General features: G+C 42.5%; 2 protein-coding genes across 2 annotated transcripts in view; one reads left to right on the top strand and one right to left on the bottom strand.

Annotated features, from left to right (window-relative positions):
* Dtx4 (deltex E3 ubiquitin ligase 4) overlaps nucleotides 1–16,267 on the top strand; it is an 852,074-nt gene that overhangs the window by 814,138 nt on the left and 21,669 nt on the right. The window lies entirely within an intron of this gene.
* Cblif (cobalamin binding intrinsic factor) lies at nucleotides 1,334–15,551 on the bottom strand. Its single transcript, XM_052189332.1, has 9 exons — nucleotides 15,473–15,551; nucleotides 14,655–14,831; nucleotides 13,458–13,571; nucleotides 12,938–13,078; nucleotides 11,383–11,564; nucleotides 7,125–7,302; nucleotides 5,876–6,077; nucleotides 4,601–4,719; nucleotides 1,334–1,572 (listed from the first exon to the last, which is right to left on the bottom strand). Exons 1-9 carry the CDS (start codon nucleotides 15,549–15,551, stop codon nucleotides 1,511–1,513), a joined length of 1,254 nt encoding a protein of 417 aa, XP_052045292.1. The 3' UTR covers nucleotides 1,334–1,510.

The following is a 16,267-nucleotide window of genomic DNA, read 5'->3' on the forward strand; positions in this document are numbered from 1 at the left end:
TTATTTTGGTGTATGTCTGGTTTAGGTGGGTGTACATTTTTGGATGTGTCTGTTCCTGTACACACATGTGGAAACCAGAGACCAAATTCAGGTATTTCCTAGAACGCGCTCCATCTTAGGCTTTGAGACAGGGTCTTTAACTGAAACTGGATTCAGGTTAGACTGCCTGGCAAGTAAGCCTCCAGCACTTGCCAGTCTCTGTTTCCCGAGTGTGGTGTTGTGGATGTTCACATGATCCCATGCCTGACTATTTTATGTGGAAGCTGGGGAACCAGACTCAGTTCTTCATGATAAAGCACACACTTTACTCATCAATCAACCTCTTGATCCTTAGGAACATTCTTACTTTTTAAATTTTATTTTATGTGTGTGGCTGTTTTGTCTGTCTTTATGTGTGTGCATGCATGTCTGTATACAATGTGCACGCAGTGGCCAGAAGAGGGCATTGGCTTGCCTGGGATTGGAAGTACAAACAATTGTGTAAGAACATTTTTTAAATTTGTTTTTCTTTTTCAGCCCCAGCTCCTGGAAGGACGACTCTGAGACTAATTATTTACTACTAAATGTCTGGATCATAAGCTTTGGCTCATTCCCTGACTAGTTCTTAATTTATTTAACCCATTTAAGCTATTCTATGTCTACCATGCGGTCAGTTACCTTTTCTTCAGCCCTGGCCTGCTTCTGCCTGTGCAGTGTCTCCCTGAATTCATCTACCTTCTGGTTTATGTTGATCTCCTCATGACTCTCTCCCCCTTGTTCTCTTAAATCTCTCTTTTACACTCTCACCATTTCCCAGAATCCTCTCTCTTCCTGCCAGTGTCCCACCTTCTGCTTCCTGCCTTAGTTCATTGGCTATCTGCCTTTTTATTGACAGGTGATTCGAGATTCTCTTTACACAGTTGAAAACTGCCATATGGGTGCTGGGAATTGAAGGGCAGCTAAGTACTCTTACCTGCCAACCAAACCATCTCTCTGGCCTCCTCCACAACCATGAAACAGTTTAAAACAAGAATTTACCCAGAAAAACTAGAAGGTATGACATCATTAAACTATTCTATGTCTGAGCTAAAAACCATTCCGCAATTACATTTGGAATTATTTTGTTCATTTAATACAAATGTATCTATCTATCTATATATATCTGTATTAGGTGAGATGTAAAGGAACACTTAGTAAAAAAAAAACCCAGGTAGGAGTTTTAATAGTTCATCTGTATAAGTAGTTGTATCGTTCAGTCCAGGAGATTGCATTGATCTCCCCAAATATCATGAAGGCCTTCTCCCTTGTGATTGGTGTAAATGACAACTGACAGTCTGTTTTGAGAAGCCAGAAATTTTATTTCATGAGTCACAATGGTGAGTACCCCGGGAGCCTGCATCGTTTATTTCACACAGTGGCTCAAGAAGAGAGTAGCGTTGTTAATATCTACTTTTTTTATGGCACAGATTTGAAATGATATGAAGAAAATCCAAACCATCCTTTGATCATATGCAACAGAAAATATTTCTTCTCAGTATTGGGTGAAGTTGGCTGTGATGTGCTCATAGTTGAAGGGAATGTAGTAACCAACCCCTGGAACAAGGCAGAGGAGATAACAAGTGTTCACAATGCACATAAACTTTCCATGCCAAACAACAGCCCATTAACCTTGTTTGAGGGGAAGATCACCATAGAGATAAGTGGGCAGAAAAATGAGCTTTGAACGCTTCAGGATTTCTTTTAAAATATTTTTATTATTGATACTTGCTTGTGTATGTGTGTGGATGTATGCATGTGAAGCTCAGAGGACAACTTGTGAGAGTCAGTTCTCACTTTCCATCATGTGGGTCCCAGGAATCAAACTCAGGCCATTAAGCCTGGTGTCATATGTCTTTATCAGCTCTTGCTAGACCTGTTTAGGGATTTCTTTCTTTTAAAAGCATTTATCATCATCATCATCATCATCATCTTCATCATCATCATCATCATTATTTGTGTGTGTGTGTGTGTGTGCGTGTGTGCATGTGCACCACATGTGTGAAGGTGCTTGTGGAGGACAGAAGGAAGAACTGGGAGGACAGGCTATTGTGAGGCACTTGATGTGGGTGCTGGGTCCTTGCAAGAGCAGTAGGTGCCTTTAATTGTGCAGCCATCTCTCCAGCCTCTAGGGCTCTCTCTCTCTCTCTCTCTCTCTCTCTCTCATTCTCCCCCTCCTCTCTCTTTTCTCTCTCCCCTCTCTTCCCTTCTCTCTTCTCTCCTTTTCTCTCCTCTCTTTCTCCTTTCTCTCTCTCTCATTCTCCCCATCCTCTCTCTTTTCTCTCTCCCCCTCTCTTCCCTTTTCTCTTCTTCTCTCCTCTCTTCTCTTCTCTTCTTCTTCTTCTTCTTCTTCTTCTTCTTCTTCTTCTTCTTCTTCTTCTTCTTCTTCTTCTTCTTCTCTCTCTCTCTCTCTCTCTCTCTCTCTCTCTCTCTCTCTCTCTCTTTCTCTTGGTAAAGATGCTATATACCTATATACCTCTTGTATTTGCTTTATATATTGCTGCACAAATATTTATGGATTTCTAATTTTCAGCTTTTAAGTTATCATTTGGTGGAGTATGTTTTTGGGGATAACCATTTTCTTCTCTCATCTAGAAAAGTTTTGTTATTTTTTTGTCTGAAATGGTATCTTTAATATTAGAAGCAGTATCTGGCACATAGGAACCACTTGATAAATACTTCAAACTAAAATCTTTAAGGGAGAATCTCACTTATTTTGGGGACATTTTTGTAAGAAATAGGAGGGACAATAGACTGATAATCTTTCAGGATAAGAAAGAGTGATGATATTGATATCTTTTATCTTTTAGGTAGTTCTGGAAACTGGAAGCATGAGTTTCATTCCCAAATGGTTTTGAATCGGTATCTTTACCTTTACTGTCCTTGCTCCCAGGGACAGGAAATTATTTGCAGACATGAGGAATAAGCCCCTTTAAAATTTCAGAGTAATTTCTTGAGCTCAGGGTGGTGGGAGAAATAACAATGACAAGCACTTTGCACACACACTCTTCACAAAGACACTGCAGTGAATAACTTCAAACATTTCTTAATCATCACAATAACCCATGGATTGATAATTCCATCTTATAGTTGTAGAGACTGATTCCTTATTTGTGTACTGTAGATTGTGATTATGAGAGGAGCTTTTTACAAAGCCTGGTGTTGCAGCCCATGAATTCTGACTGGGCAACTTTCCCTAACTATATGGTAGATGGCAAGCAAACCATCTCTCCGATGGTAAAATTGGAGAATGGAGCCTTCAAGATACAGCCTTGGCCTCCTGTGACTCTGATAGGATTTGCAGTCGTCTTCATAGTCACAGTCAGGGTCAGGTTAACATGATCCTTAGACAAAATCATGCCAGTGCTTTTTAAGTTTCAGCACTTATTCAAAACCTTTCAGAAATACTAATTTGCTGGAGTCCGAGTTTCATTCTTGTCATGTTTATTCCACAAATTCATAGTTACAGACATTCCTTCATCAGACTGAACAGAAGGCCAGGGCTGAGGTTTTGATGAGGCTATGTTAGAAAGCTCACGTATCCTAGAGTTTGGAAACCTGGACTTGATTTCTGTTCTGTCAAATTCTAGGCTCATTTTTCAAACAGGTGCCTTTGACATCTTGTGGTGATGCAATATTCTGAAATATCTCTTACATTCTAAGAGACTGGGACTTTTGTGGACCTCACTGCAGGGTTAATAATACACCTTGAGGTTACTTATGACTTAAGACTGCTGTGTACTCAGCCTTTTTGCTTAACCTGCCTTTAAGAGAAGTATAGGGATTGAATACTTGCCTTGAATTCTCCATGTAATCAACTTTTACAACCTAAGATAATGCATAGGCATAATCTTAAGTTCTTGTACTCTATGTACTCTATGTACTCTTCCAAGACCCAGACCCAGAACAATGCATGCACATCATTTGCCGAGAGCAACAAATATATAAGATGAAAGCAGCTTCCTCAAATCTACTGTAAAGTTTGAAAGCATCTATTTATGAAAACTAGCTGATAAACACTGGTGTTTATAGGACTGTTAAATATTTCTGTAAAGTATCCCATTCCTTCCCCATGTGATACTCTCTGTGCTGTTCAATAAAGACACAGTAAAGCCTGTGTGAAGGACATACACATAACCATATAATAGACACATGGCAGGCACACACAACACAGGGCCAGGCAGACTGACAAGACAGCCTTCTTACATTAGGCACAGATCAGATGCAACAGAACGACAGAGGATGGAAGGCACAGATTTGATGAAGTAGAGAATACAAATCTGGACTTGCTCTTGGTGAAATGGCCCCAAGGGGAAGTGGGAACTGCTTTTATTTCTTTCCTTAATGCTACACTGATGCACTCTTGGTGTCTTGGAGTTAACCACCAATGTATAATCTACTTCTCATCTCTTGAATTTAGAGTCACTAATAATTGCTGTATGTAATGATTATCTATGACACTTAATTCCTATACATACCCGTATTATAAGCATGTACATTATCATATTAGCCCAGTAAATTAATTAAATAATTAGTAAATGTAGCCTTCCAACTGGAAGAAAGAGACATCCTTTGCTTTTCTTACCTTCATTCAAAGGCGTTTTGCCACTAAGGAACTCCCAGTATGTCTTGTGATTAACATTTTCAGCTATATTGTTGATAGAAGAGACAATAAGGCCCCAGGATGTCATTGTGGTTTCAAATCTAAGAATAAAATGTGGACAACCTTGGTTGAAACCAAGCAACAGGAGGCAAGATGGAGCGACAGGTGTTCAAATGCTTTAAAGAACAGATAAAAATAATGCTGAGAAGAGAAAATACAAATGACTAGTGAGCATGAAATCATGCTTAAAATGGAATTTCGGTGAATAGCATTTGAAGGGTTTTGGTTAATGTTTTCAGTTGAGTGAGTTGATAAGCATTTCCATATTTAGGTATTCACATTTTATGGCTATGTTATTTGGAATAGACACTTCATCTTGCACAGTACATATTTGCTACATTCTATGGGTTTATTTCTGTTTGTTATGTTGAGGATTCCAGAGGAATGAATGCCTCCATGTATGTACAATTAAACATTTCTACTCATTACATCACACGTATCTCCATGTTCCAGAGTTGAAGCCCAAGACTTTCTTGTATAGAATATTGCACCACAGTAAAAGGAGTAGCTATCATGGAGGACAGCATGCATGAGGATTGTATGGGGTGCACTCTGTTAATGATCAACTCTAATGATGTTCAAACTCTTGGAGCACCTTACATAAAGAATCATGGGATTTGGTGCCTCTGCCCTCTATAGGTACCTGCACTCACATGCACATACCTGCTCCCCATATTGTTAAAAATAAAACAAATCTTAGAAAATTTTAGAGAAAAGTATGCCAGCCATAAATCTGATGATTCACAGCTGTTGGTATTATGTGTAGAAAAAATCTATAAGACTTAAATAACCAATTATATTGTGGTTATGGGTCAGTTGGTTCTTTGTTTTTTTTTTCTCTCCAAGGTTTTCCTGAGGGTTTGGGTATCAAGTGTCCTATTTTCTTTTTCATGCATTCCCAGGGTCCTTTGACTCCTTCTGTCCTCCTCTGTGACCTCCCTATCTTCCCCTATTGCTTCCTCTTTTTTCAAACGGTTGGCATTTCCCAATGTTTACACTCTCTTCTGCCATTTCCATATACTACTCTTTCCTAACAGGATAGTGAGTAGAATGTAAATTTCAAAGGCAGACAAATCCATGCTTAGCTCTGAACTCTACTAGTTACCCCTTACGTGATCTTAGGAGAGAGAGGATGGGGAGGAGACTGTAGGAATTTGAGTCAGGCTTGGGGAGAGCAACACTGCTTGCATCACTCACTTGAACATGGAGTTTTTGCGTTGTGCTTCTTCTAGGACAGCAAGTAGCACAGATCCACTTCTCACACTAACCTCGATGGTCACATTGAAAAGCAAATCAACCCCCCTCAGCTGGTTGTTTATGGTGTATATGACGGTAATGTTAGATACTGAAGTGGGGACTGGGGTAGGATAGTCAGTTAAAGTTGGTGGCACTTCATGATCTGTGAGGAGCAAAAGGGTCAAGTTTATCAAAGGTTTTGAGATTTGAGTTATGGATGCAAAAGTCATTGCTATTGACAATATATCCCAGAAAAGATTTCAAGAAAATAGTAACCTTTAAATTATTTAACAAAATACTTGGGACAGATACTCTAGAGTCCTGACAAAGATTCCATGTTAAACTTGTGGTGTCACTGTGGAAGCGACCTAGGCTGTGAGGCCAAGGTAGCGACACTTCATATGATAGCAGTGGGTTCGCTTGGCTTTGGCTCCTGTAGATTCAGCACTGAAGTCTATGACGATCCTATCATTGCTTCCTGTCATATGAAGCTGGTGAATTCCAGAAGAAGTATTTGATAAGAAAAAGAATTGAAGGAGGTGATTTCAGAGATTTTTTTTCCTGGAGTCACTAAAGTTTTAGGAAGGCTCTGATGAGCAATATGAATTTTAAATATTTCAATATTGTATTAGATTGGATACAAAGATGCTATAAAGTAACATGTCAAGTTTCCACCCTATCCTGTTGGTGTTCTGTGAGTGTCAGGCTATCATTATTAGATCTTAAACGTTTGGATGAATTTCATCTGTGCCTTTTAAGCCCCCAAAAAACAATAATTCGAATTAGTCTTTCCCCTTTCTCCTTTTTGCTTTTATGATGTAGATGGCATTGATTTCTATTTAATACTGGTTTCATTACTGTAAAGGCTGTAGTTTTGTCAGTATGTCTGTTTTATGACTTTGTAAAGAGCAGAGAAGACTTAGTGATGCTTGGCAGTATATTCATGGAATGAATGAAGCTCCTTGAGATGAGCATGGGCCTTCTACCTCCTTAAAATAGGTGTTTAGTGTCAGGAGATGGATTCTGAAGGCTAGACGCTGTGCTTGTGTGCTGGTCCACATTATTAGGATTGGAGATCAGTTGTAGCTCTGTCCATGTGGGATAAAATGACAAAAGAGTCTTATATGCTACTCAACATCAAGTCACATGCTCTTATACTATAAGTAGCACATTTGTATGTAAGAAGGAGAGGTCATTGAGAAGTACTTACCAGGACCACACGTTACTTGGGACACATCTAGATAAGTCTTGCCTTTCAAGGAAGGGAGAATTTGGGCAATGGACATGGGGTTTTGGAATTTCCCCTCCTTAATCTTGTTGAGTATCGTTTGCATAGTCTTCTCACAGTCCCATTCCTTGGTAGGTTGCTCAGGTGTCACAGAGAGAGCCTAGGGTGGGCATGAACAAGGACAGAGAAAGAGAGGGAAGATTAGGAATAGTGGGGAATTGGCTCTTATGAGGGGTGAACTTGATTGTTAATGTTATGATCTTCCAGAATCCAAACTGATGTAGCACAAGGTTTGGAATTGAATTTGTCTTTCACAGCATCTGTCTCATGATAGTCCTAGAAGAGGTGGAGGGGTAGCACTGTGGCAAAGGCACTTGCCTAGCATGAATGAGGCTGTGGGTGCAGTTTCCTAGCTAACAGCAAACAAGTGCTTATTTAAAGAATTAACAATGAGGGGCTGGAGAGATAAATCAGTGGTAGATCACTGTCTGCTCTTCCTGGGGACCTTGGCTTAATTCATAGAACCCACATGACAGCTCACAGCCATCTGTGACTCCACTTCCAGTGGAGCCATCATCCTCTATGGCCTTGCGCTCTTATGGCCTCCTCAGGTACTAGGCATGCATGTGATGCCTAGGCATATATAGAAGCAAAATTCCACATACTCATACGATAAGATAAAATAACAATAACAACAACAAAATAGCCCCGAACAATTATCTGGTCAATGCTAAGAGGCAGGGAGCACTGCCGGGCTGCTGTACTCATGAATAGATTTTAACTGTAGAACAAGGGTAATGAAGTGAGCTTCAGAAGGCGCTGTAGTCTAGGGCAACCTGGACTGGCATATGCAGCGCACATGCATGCACAGCTTTTGGTGAAGTTTTCCCAAAGTCTGTGTATTGACTGTCAGGACTGTCAGTCATAGTCTCCACAGACCTGGCCTTGGGATAGAGTCATGGTTTGGGTGGCACTGGTCTCCTTGACAACAGTGACTGGTGGATTCATGCACCAATTGGTTATTCCATGATACACCCATACTGAAAGAAAAAACATGTCTCCTGCTTATGTATTTCAGTTGTGACTGTATGAGTAAACACCAAGCTGTCCTTAGCCATCTTAAATTCCACATAGCAGGAGAGAATGAGTGAAACCAGAGATGAGAGACTACTAAGAGTGGGTCCCTTATGTATCATTTGGTCTTTTTATTATGATTATTCTTGAAACCACTTCATCTAGCCTTGGACTTCCCCAGGTAGGTTAACTATTAAATTGTCATTTTAAAATTGCACTTTCAGTAGTTGCAAAATAAGTCTGGATTGCTATACCAAGCAATTTACTTTGGCAAAGTTTTATGACTCTTAGGGCTAAATTAGAAAGTATAAATCCTGCTTGTCTTTGGAGGGGGCGACATTTGAGAGTCCAGTGAGCCAGTTTGGGAAAGCATTTTGCAAGGCATGATGTGGAAACTATCATTGCATCCTCACTTCCTTTAACAGTTATGCTAACTAGAACCCGCAGGTGTGGGAGAGAGCTTCATTGGCCAATGACAAGTTTGCATGAAGCTGAGATAAGAAAATGGGAGGAGGGGAGCAGAGATGGTTGTCTCAGCTAGGTAGGGCAGAGTGGGCAGTTAGACATTTGTGACAGGTATAGTCATCACATTAACTTCAGCAAATGGAGACTGCAACTCTCCATAGAGGCCACTTAACAAGGCAGGTTAGTCAAAGAGTACCAGCTAGACACTCCTCAGCCATAGCAGCTTATACTGTGATATATTTTTTCCTGGGAATAAAATGTTAATTCCAGCATGCTAGAGCATTAAGCCATCAGAAACAATTGCTAACTCCGTGTGAGTGAAGAGTTTTCTCAGACTCCTTGTCGAGGTCAGTTCCTAGCAGAGGAAACTTGGGTGCAGTAGATGGTATGGAAGGATGAGAGGTTTCAGGGTAGAAGTGCCTTTAGGAAGGCTTGAGAGTGTCTCGGGTCATGCAAGGACTGTCATTTAGGAAGAAGGTGAGTGAGCAAAGGCTGAAACATTTATATCACTCCTGTTGTGTTAGAGTCCATGGACAGTGAGTGGGCATGGCACTGGACTTGTGATGTTTTTGTATATCACATGGCATTCAATGTAGTTATAGCCTCTCTATTATGGGGAAAATGAAACTCAAGGAAAGTCAACATTTGTCCTAGATTGGGGCAGACTTGAAATGCAAACCCTGTTGTAATGGGTCTGGAACCCTTTGTTTGAAAAGCTTCAACAGCGCAGCTTTTCAGATTAGATAATGGTTATAGATTAGACACCTGTTGGTCTGATTCTTCAGGCTTTCTGGGTAAACTCCAGGTGTATGTGTAGACAGGCAGATAGGGAAGTCATATATCGTAAGTGACAAGAAATCTACATGGTGAGTGGTATCTGGATATGAATAAGGTCTTGCCCTTTGATAGGAAAAGCTTTTGTTCTCGGGGATAATCTACCAGAGTACCTAGAAATTGATGAAATCCCTAATAGAACTCATAAGCTAGATTGGCAAAGTAAACGGTTCTGCATCTGGCACTAAACTGATCAGAAACCTTCAACAAGGTTAAGTGAGAATCCCACCCCGGCAAACCCAATCTTAAGCTCATTCCTTTAGGCTGCCTGCTTTCCACAGACGTTTCTAGACCTGAGTTCTGGGGATGTGGTTTTATGGTTTGGCCATGGGACATAGTTTTCTTTCATGACAAAACTGCAGTGACCATGACAAGATGCAGCTTTGTTCTTGGACATTGCCACACATGGTGAATTGGTGATCTGCCTTCATTACACTTGACATTGACTGTTCCATATGCTCTGTGGACTCTTCTCTAATTTTTAGTGTGTGGAGGGTACCAACACCAGTCTCTTCTTTTCTCTCAGGAGATGATTTCCTTCTAATAATAGCCCAGAGCTACACAAAGCTTAGGGCTCCAGCCATATATCTCCCTTTTCTGGGGTTCCTGAGCTTTAGAATTTATGATGCAGTTTTCTCTTAATCTCCTAAGATATTTAGAAACTTTAGACCACCAATATCTCAGCATGGCTAGAGGATTTGACCACTTGAGACTTTATAATTTATGATTCTGGTTGATAATCTCTCTCCATCATCATGGATGCATCTAGTTTCAATGAAGGATTCTTACCCTAGTCATCAGGGGCTGGAGGATGGTGAGTCTCTGAGACTGAACCATAAACCAAAGAGCATACACCTACTGGACCTAGACTGCCCCACATATGTAGCAGATGTACAGCTTGGTCTTCATGTGTGCCCTGAACAACTGGAGCAAGGGTTATCCCAAAAGCTGTTGCCTGTATGTGGGATATGTTATTCTAGCTGGGCTTCTTTGTCTGACCTTAGTGGGAGAGGAAGCACCTAGCCTCACAGGGACTTGAAGTGCCAGGGTGGAGAGATACACAGGGGTGGCCCTACCCACTCACAGGAGAAGGGGAGGGGGCATGGGAAGAAGGATTGTGGTAGGAGGTCACTGGGAAAGGGGCAGTGAGAGGATGTAAAGTGAATAAGTTAAAAAAAATACTTGGCAAGTCAAATGGAGGCAGGAAAGGCAAACAATTATATTTCAGTTAAAAGCATACTTTTTAGAAAGAAAAAAAAGAAGCATCTTTCCCAATTCAAGCCTGGAGATAAGTGAGGGGGAACATAGAGTGGCCTTCAGACTCAGCTGAGATACAGGCTTGACTCTACTATTTACTAGATCATTTTCATTATTTGTGTGTGTGTGTGCCTAAGTCAACTTTACACTACTTACATTAATCATTTTAAATACAAACCAACTTTTTGTAGGTAAAGATAACAGGAAAAAAATCAACACTTTCCTGGTAAGTTTGAAGCACAAAATTCCATCAATATTTTGGAAGACCTGCTTTCATATCAGTATGTGTACACCAAACATTCAATAGTGTATGACTGTTACTAGTAAACTGGTCATTATTGAGAGTAAACCATCAAAAATCTTGATTTATTTTTTTCATTTTTTTCTAAGAAAGGAAAAATGAATTCTTTTAGGTTTGTCTTCGCATTTTATCCATGAACTAGCAAACACCTGCATTTTCTTAGTTGAGAAACTGAGGCAAGGTTTTTCAGGAATTGACCCCAAATCACATTAGACTTTCCTAGGCATGTCAGTAGATGCACAGTCCCTTGGCCTGTAAGGCCAAGGTTATTAGTCTGGCCTAGATTAGGAGCATATAGGATGCGGTTACCTGCATGGCAAGGCCAGTGCTGTAGATGTCTCCGATGATGCCGTCAGCTTTGATCCTTGAGCTGATATTCTCCACAATGACCTTTAGTGCCTGACCAAACAGGTCTCTGTAGTTGTCCTGAGAACCCACAGGAATCCTGTTGTACATGCAGGTCAGGGCCAACGTAGCCACTGCTCCTGTGTCTGTGGCAGAAGGGAGACAGACCCCTGTCACAATCACCATCAGTGGTGCTGGTTTCAGTGTTCATCATCAGGTGCTTATTGTAATCTAGTTATGGGACCTCCTGTAGTTCTAGGGATGGTCTGTGGAACAGGACCTATCCTCATTTAAGACATGAGGAAGTGGGAGGTGGGAGCAGTGAAGTAACTGCCCAGGTCACACAGCCAGTGGGCAGCAGGCTTATAAACACTTGTATACAACTCAACAGCTCTAGACGTGTGTTCAGTGTCACTTCTCTCATCTCCATGTCAGCAGTTCTGGAAGGGCCAGGTGTCAGCTGCTCAGGGAAGCCATCTTGGTCTTCCCAGCACAGCAGCCCGAGTCTCTAGCAGCTGTGGTTTATGCCTGTTTTGCTCTGTCAGTGTTCTGTGTCATGTGTTGTGGCTCCTGGGCTCTGTAAATACTTGGGAAGTGGTGACTCTACATCCCCCATAGAAGCCAGGACAGGGACTTTTTGTTATTTGCATGTGATAGACATGTGTGAACCAAAGGAGCAAACTCTGACAAGACCAGAACAAGAAAAAACGCTAGCAAGTGGCAGCTTCCTCCCCCCTGCCTTCCCATCTCATCTGAACTCTCAGAGCAGCATTAAAAGTGACAGTGTTGTTGACACCTGAAGACAAAGAAGTCCACCACACTTCCTGAACTGACAGAGATGGCCCAACATCTCTGTGTGAGATTCCAGATAGAAAGGGATAGCAGTCTGTTCTTGATCTTCCCTGAGAAGAGACTCAGACTGTATCTACCTGCTTGTCTGATAGTAAAAGGGCAAAGCTCACTGCTGAGGCCTGTGGGGCAAGAGAAAGCCTGACATGTTATTACTGCATAGAGGGCTGCAGAGGGCTCCATGCCAGGGGCCCCACCCGAGGAGGGATCGGTCCCCACAGAAGGGTCAAGCACAGGAAAGAATGTCAGGCAGGAGAAGGCTTCCCTTCATGGCAGCCTGGCACGCTAGTGAGGCCAAGGAGTAAGAAGGTCCCTGTGCTGGTGTCAGAAAAGGGCTGGTTATAGAAAGGGCGTTTAGATGGCAGAAGGAGAAACATCTTGAAACACAGTGTGAGAGAATTAGTAACAATTAAGGAATGAAAGGTAGGGTGGAGGCAAGACATCTCTGTTTTATTTGAAAATAACTTATGACTTGTGTGACGTGTTTATTGTCCCAGTGGAGGTCTGTCCTTAACTCACATGTCCAATAAACATTTGCTCAATGTTTTCATCCTCAGCCACCTGCGTGACTCTTGGCTCCTCCTCCTCTCCTTTATCTCCGACTCCACCACCAGCTCTTATCCACTGTGACCCTGATACTCTCAGCCTGGGTCTGATGGCAACAGCTTACCCACATTGAAGGGAGAGGACTCCATCATCAGGGTCTTAGCGTAGCGCACCGCAATGGGTAAGGTTGCCTCTGAGTTCTTCTGGCACAGTGCGAGGATCGCCAGGCCAGGCCCATAGAAGGCCGAAGATTCAGCACCCGGGGCTCAGGAGAAACAGAACCATTATTAGATTGACACTTACCACACTGGAGACTTTTTGAGTAACGTGGGCCAAAGCTTTTAAATAGAAATCATTAGAAAACCTGTCCTCATAGAAAGACTGGCAAAGGAAGATGCTAGAGTTTTTCAGATTAAGAGCATCATCTGCCATCTGAAGAGAAGGGCTGGGTGGATGGTGGCTTCCCAGCTGGCTTCATATTGACTGAGAAGTGAGACTCACGGGGGTTGGAGGCGGGCCTGTCAGAGCAGAGGTGGCCTCCTGCCTCCTCCCTGATTTTTCACTTCCCACTTCCATAATTTTCATTTTTGGTTTGAAAGTTCTCAGGAAGGACTCCTCCTCCCTTCCTTCCCATGAGATCTTACTTGCAGGTGTCCAGTTCTCCATTTCCTTTTGTAGAATGGACACTCTACTTCCAGGGTCTCTGCAGGAGGAGGTGAGAGCCATAATGGTGAGGGCGAGCTGCCCACTTGTCAGGTCTGCAGAGAGAGCAGGATGAGGAGGGAAGTGCTCCCAGGCAAGGCGCCGCACGCCAAGTGCTGCACTGGACACTGCACTTGTCTTTTAAACTTAAAACACATGTTTATCATCATTACTGTATGTGTGTGTGTGTGTGTGTGTGTGTGTGACGCACATGCACAAAAGCCACAGTGCACACGTGGAGGTCAAAAGGCCTCTTTATGGAGTCAGTTATTCCCTCTATTATGTGGATTCTGGGGATTGAACTCAGACTGTGAAACCTGCGTAGCCAGGAGTCTTGTACCCAGGAGCAGTTTCACTAGCCCATTTCCCAGCTGCTCCTCCCTTTAATTTTTTTTTTTTTTGAGACAATGTTTTACTCTGTATCCCTGGCCGGTCTGGAATTCCCAGAGATGCCCCTGCTGAGCGCTGGGGTTCCAGGTGAGCGTCAGTGCACACAGCATGCCCCAGCCTCACATCTGGGCTTTGGACTTTTCAGCAGTGCACACACATCCTTTTAAAATCCCCCTTTTAAGGAGATATGGAAACAAATCCTCGAGGAAACATTGACTCTAGTGTTGTCTGTGTGACTCAATGACTGCATAATGAAACTCATTATTTCATATAATTATTATATATACTAAAGAAGAATCCCCGGTGTCTGTTTATAAAAGGAATGAGAATGTCTGTACAAGCCCATGGAAGCTCACAGGCAGAAGGTAAATGTGGTTATGAACTTTGAACCTTCAGGCAATTCCTGTGAGGTAAGTCGACCCCATGTTGTTACTGTCAATTATTATTGTTTTTGTCCTTAGAGAACAAGATGAATAAGTGGCACCTGGTGACTCACTCAGAAGCAGCAGGCCTGGAATCAGAAGCCCCCACCTTCTGCCCTGAATCTGGTGTTCCCTGGGCATCCCTGCCCCCCTTCCTGATTGTTCTGCTGTCTCACATGTCTTGTTACAGCTGCTCTGCTGCTGTGTAGGAAAAGTGAGTGAAGTGTCATCAGAGGCAGCACTGGGGTGGGCGATGACACAGCTGGGGTCTGGGGGTGGCCTGTGTGTGGAAGATCCAGGCTGCAGGGAGGGGCTCCAGTGTCTAACCTGCACTGTCACTGGCCATGAGCTGGTAAGTCAAGTGCTTCTGGGCCTCCAGATTGTAGGTGCCGGCCAGGTTCATGGCAATCAGGATGCTGGGGTTTGCGAAGTCTGACTTAGTCACCGAGTTCTCCATGAGCACCTGTAGGCCATCGACCCAGGGTTGCTGATCTGGGGGGACAGCTGAGAAGAGGAAAGACACTTGACACAAAATCATCACTCATCCCTCTTTCCCCTCAGCCCTCACCCCCTTTCCCAGAAACATAATTCCCATGTCTTCGAGGCCTTTAGCAGAAGGCTTGAGAGCTCTGGGGATCAAGTGATGGAAGAGGAATACAGAAGATATCAACATTTTCCTTTAGAGGTGCGTTAGTCCTTACACTTTCCCCAGTGATCTCTGTCTTTAAAGTGAATTTTCCTGTGCCAACTTTGAGTGGTACAGCTCAGAGGTAATTAACATGATTTCCAACCCAGAAATCACTGATTTCTTTTACGTTCATTTCCCTCTACTCTTCTCTCTACACGGAGACTCTTGATGATTTGAGATATAATTTGCTTTCAGCAAATATTCGGGCTCTCAGTTACCACTAAGGATCAACTTGTTCCAGCAACCAACATGCTTGCAGTCATAATTCAGCCTCTTTTAATAAAAAATGTGTTGACCAGACTCTCAGAGAGTTGTGCTCTGAAGTCATGGAGCATGCCTCTTTGACACTCCTATAGTGATTGCTGTTCCTCCTCCTTTTCTCAGCACAATTGTGCCTGAAATCTCTGCCTCTGGAGGGGTACTAGTCCTTTCTCATCAGAACAATCACTATACTCACAGCATGACCTCTGGGCACGGGTGCTGGTTTCTGCCACAGCCCAGAGGACACTTAGGAGGTAGAGAGTAAGCCAAACCATGCCTGTCCACGTCTCCCTTTCCGTGAACACCAGTATTTGCTGGTGGAGTGTTTCTCTACCTTCTCCTGTGTGCACTTATTTTTATAACAGTCTGCTGTATAGCCAGCCACTCCTAGCTACCTATGCTGACCCCTCCTACCTTGAGACAACTCATTCCCATTTGCCTATCTGAGTTTACTTACTGTCTAGGCCCTCCATGTAAAGGTGACTTCTAGCAGAATAGTATGAGAACCTGAAGGTTGGGCAATGCAGCAAAGACAATGAGTATCTCTTAACAAACTCCTAATACCAGGTAGGAAATATGGCTAATGTGTGACTATAGACAGGACTTCTCCTATGCAAATAGCCCCCTGATGCTTATCTGCAATGGTTTTATTAAGGCTTAGGTGTTTGGCATGCATCAGCACATTTCAATGTTCAGGGCACCTTTTAAAGGCTCTCTGGTGAAGATATACCTCCAAGTAGATATGCTGACTATATGCAATTCAGTCAGCCTGGACCTGAGTTCCTGTCAGGACTCCCTGAAGTTCTTTGGCTTTTTAGTCAAGGGGTAGAGTTTAATTTTCTGGCATTTGCTTTGTTTAATTTTATTTTTTCTACCCAGGGATAAAAGTAGACTCTGCTACCTGTATCTTTCACATACAACATGTTTTATTTTTAAAAGATTTAAATCATTTATGCATATATGAGTACATAATACACTCACACATACATGT

Source organism: Apodemus sylvaticus, chromosome 1 (genome assembly GCF_947179515.1).
Source record: "Apodemus sylvaticus chromosome 1, mApoSyl1.1, whole genome shotgun sequence".
Classification (NCBI taxonomy): Eukaryota; Metazoa; Chordata; class Mammalia; order Rodentia; family Muridae; genus Apodemus; species Apodemus sylvaticus.

Bases quoted from the DNA above. Each gene is read 5' to 3' on its own strand.
- Cblif (XM_052189332.1), bottom strand. From the start codon at position 15,551: ATGGTTTGGCTTACTCTCTACCTCCTAAGTGTCCTCTGGGCTGTGGCA. The intron at 13,572-14,654 runs GTTAGACACTGG...CTCTCTCTGCAG, and splicing joins CATGGCCAGTGACAGTGCAG to ACCTGACAAGTGGGCAGCTC. The intron at 1,573-4,600 runs GTAAGAAAAGCA...GCCTTGTTCCAG, and splicing joins CAAAACGCCTTTGAATGAAG to GGGTTGGTTACTACATTCCC.